Consider the following 2821-nt stretch of genomic DNA (forward strand, 5'->3'; position numbering starts at 1 on the left):
ACCAATCATAGCATGTTTTCCAAAATGAATAATTAATCTAAATAATTGAATACCGAAATTTCCAAAATGAAACATTCTCTCAAAGTGAACCAAATGATATCTGTTTTACTTCAAATTTTGCAAGTAATTCAAAATAGTTATTATGAAAATTCTAGAATAGAAGACATGCAAAACAGAGCATCTGTTCTCAAAATGACCGATTGGGTTGTTACAACATGGCGGAGTGAGTTCATGTCGAGCCTATTTCGGAGATTGTGGTTAGCTGCCTGGTTGTTCTGTAGCACCCCTCCTCCCTTTATCATTTAGCATTCTGTCTTTTATGTTTTATTCTGACGATGTATTTACGGTTTTAGACTTGTATTGTTCTATTATTCTAGAGATTCTTGTACTTATGACAATCATCTTGGGGGAATTTGGGTTACATATCTTTTACATTCTCTATTATATGACTTGGTATTATGGATAATCATTTATTCTCTTTATTTCTTCTGCTTATTTAATTTATGGTATCAAAATCATTAGTTTGACTTACCTTTTGGTGGGAAAATAGGCGTCATCATGAACTGTGATTTTTGGATCGTGATAGAAAAGACTACAAAATCCAATTTATACATCTCTTCCAACGTCTAAAAAGCGAAAAAAATCAAAGAAGAAGAGATGATGAATGCATTGATTATACACTGAATTTACAACTTATGTTTGAGGTAAAATTTAATATATACTCTAGATAATTAATACATATAATGCGTGTATGTCTTAAACATTGGAGATACACGAATTATATATTGATTATTCATTGAATATGTTGATTATTCATTGAGTATGCACTGATTATGCACCAATGACAGAATATGTGATTCCACAATTGGAAATATCAAGTTTAGCAAGAAACTTACAATTTCTACCAAGGTTAGAACAACCACCATGACTCATGAGGCCACTAACAACTTTCTACTTTCTCTGAAGCACCATCCATCACCGCAAATCCAAACATATGAAATTTCATCTCGTGAAACCACCATTAAAGCTCCACTAAACACCTCAAATCCATCAAAATCCACCAAAATTCTACCCTTTTGAATAAAGATCTACCGTAACAACTTTAGATTTGGGAAACCTTTACCAACAACTTCAAACACTAAATCATTTTGAAGAGATAGGGTGGCAGAGGAGATGAATGGGGCCGACATAGAAGACTAGTAGTATGGTTGAGAAGAAGAGAAGATGTGAGGAGAATAGAGGACATGCATAGAAGAAGAAGAAGAAGACATATCGCCGAGAAAAAGAGAAAGAGAACAGGCTAAAATTGTGAATTTTGAGACCCTTATTTCCGATAGTTTATAATGACTGAGGCTTTTCTTTAGATGGACTTGAATAGGTTGCTATACATTGGTTAAAAATTTCAAAATTTTAACTTGCACGTGAACTACCATTTGTAACAAATAAAACAAGCTTCTAAAGTGAAGAGAAATAGAATATACATGATTAAAAATAAAGATTCAATATAGTTAAAAAAATTACTCAATTAATTTGGTCGACTGAACAATAGTTCTTTTTTCCAACAAAACAAAACAAATTTCATAAATAACTAAAATACAAAATAAAATAACACAAAACGAATAGAAAATGCAACAAATTAAGACAAACACAAAGAAATAAGCAACATGAAATAACAATGATAGAACAACATAAGCATTACACTTCAATCAAGGTCCTTGAAATGTCCATCATCTTCAACATTGGTGTCATCGCCTTCTGTTGGGGCAGACTCTGTATTTCTTCCACCCCCTAAGACAAAATGATTTTGCTTAGTAGCCATAGTCTCAACAAACCATGGGTAATTGATCAAATCTTTCATTGAACTTGCTGATGGGGTAACAATTTTGTCAGCGGGCTTGAAATTAGGAGGATTTGGAGGTTGATTGAGTTGTTTCTTTCTTTCATTAAGTTTATCCATCTTAGCACGAAACATGTTTAACAAACCTTTAATTTGTCTAGCATCAAGTTCATTAGCATTATTTCCCTCCATAAATTGGTTGAAGAGAAGTTCCATTTCCTTTTCCCCCTTCATTTTCTCTAATTTTCTGATTCTTTCTTCTTGCTCATTCACTTTTTTTGAAAGATAGGTTTCAAGTTTTTCTAACTTCTTAAGCCTTATTTCCTCAGAAAAACTCAAATACATCATTAATACCTCCTTAGCCAAAATTATAGATTTCCAAACAATGGGTTCGGCTTCTCCTGGTCTAAAAATAATTATAGCGACATCTACATCACATAGAATTGAAAACTCTTCTACTTTCTTAAATAAACTTGTTGCTCTTCTATCTAGGATGGAATTTCTCACATTTTCACTATCGTCCCTAGTATACTTAAGCCTATTGTTGTCCATGTTTGATTCTAATACACACACACAAAAAAAAAAACTTCCATTAGAAGTTGAATGTATAAAACTTGAAGAGTGGTGTGGCTTTTATAGATGACTAAAAAGAATTGTTACTCTAGTCAAATTAAGAAATTTCAAGTTGATTGAGATAATTTAGTCCAAATAAGGTTATATTAGAATGATTTTACCTTTTATAATTACACAAGCAATATATGCTTTTAAGTTTTTACCATTCATAATCAAATATTTGTGACTTTCCTGTATAGTTATTCTATTCTCCATGAAAGGAAAATTAATAGTCTGTGTCACGCCACAAAAGGGAGAAATATGATTACAACATGATGACATTAGCATGAATGCGCAAAATTATACATATTGTGACGACCAAAATTCGTTATACTTCGCCTTTTTGTATATGTTAATGTGTTGTCTTAAGTC

General features: G+C 31.9%; 1 protein-coding gene across 1 annotated transcript; it reads right to left on the reverse strand.

Annotated features, from left to right (window-relative positions):
* Positions 1 to 1702: 1702 nt before the first annotated feature.
* Positions 1703 to 2389, reverse strand: LOC132637719 (MADS-box protein JOINTLESS-like). Its single transcript, XM_060354766.1, has one exon. It carries the CDS (start codon positions 2387 to 2389, stop codon positions 1703 to 1705), a length of 687 nt encoding a protein of 228 aa, XP_060210749.1.
* Positions 2390 to 2821: the final 432 nt, after the last annotated feature.

This window comes from Lycium barbarum, chromosome 4 (genome assembly GCF_019175385.1).
Source record: "Lycium barbarum isolate Lr01 chromosome 4, ASM1917538v2, whole genome shotgun sequence".
Lineage (NCBI taxonomy): Eukaryota > Viridiplantae > Streptophyta > Magnoliopsida > Solanales > Solanaceae > Lycium > Lycium barbarum.

Bases quoted from the DNA above. Each gene is read 5' to 3' on its own strand.
- LOC132637719 (XM_060354766.1), bottom strand. From the start codon at position 2,389: ATGGACAACAATAGGCTTAAGTATACTAGGGACGATAGTGAAAATGTG.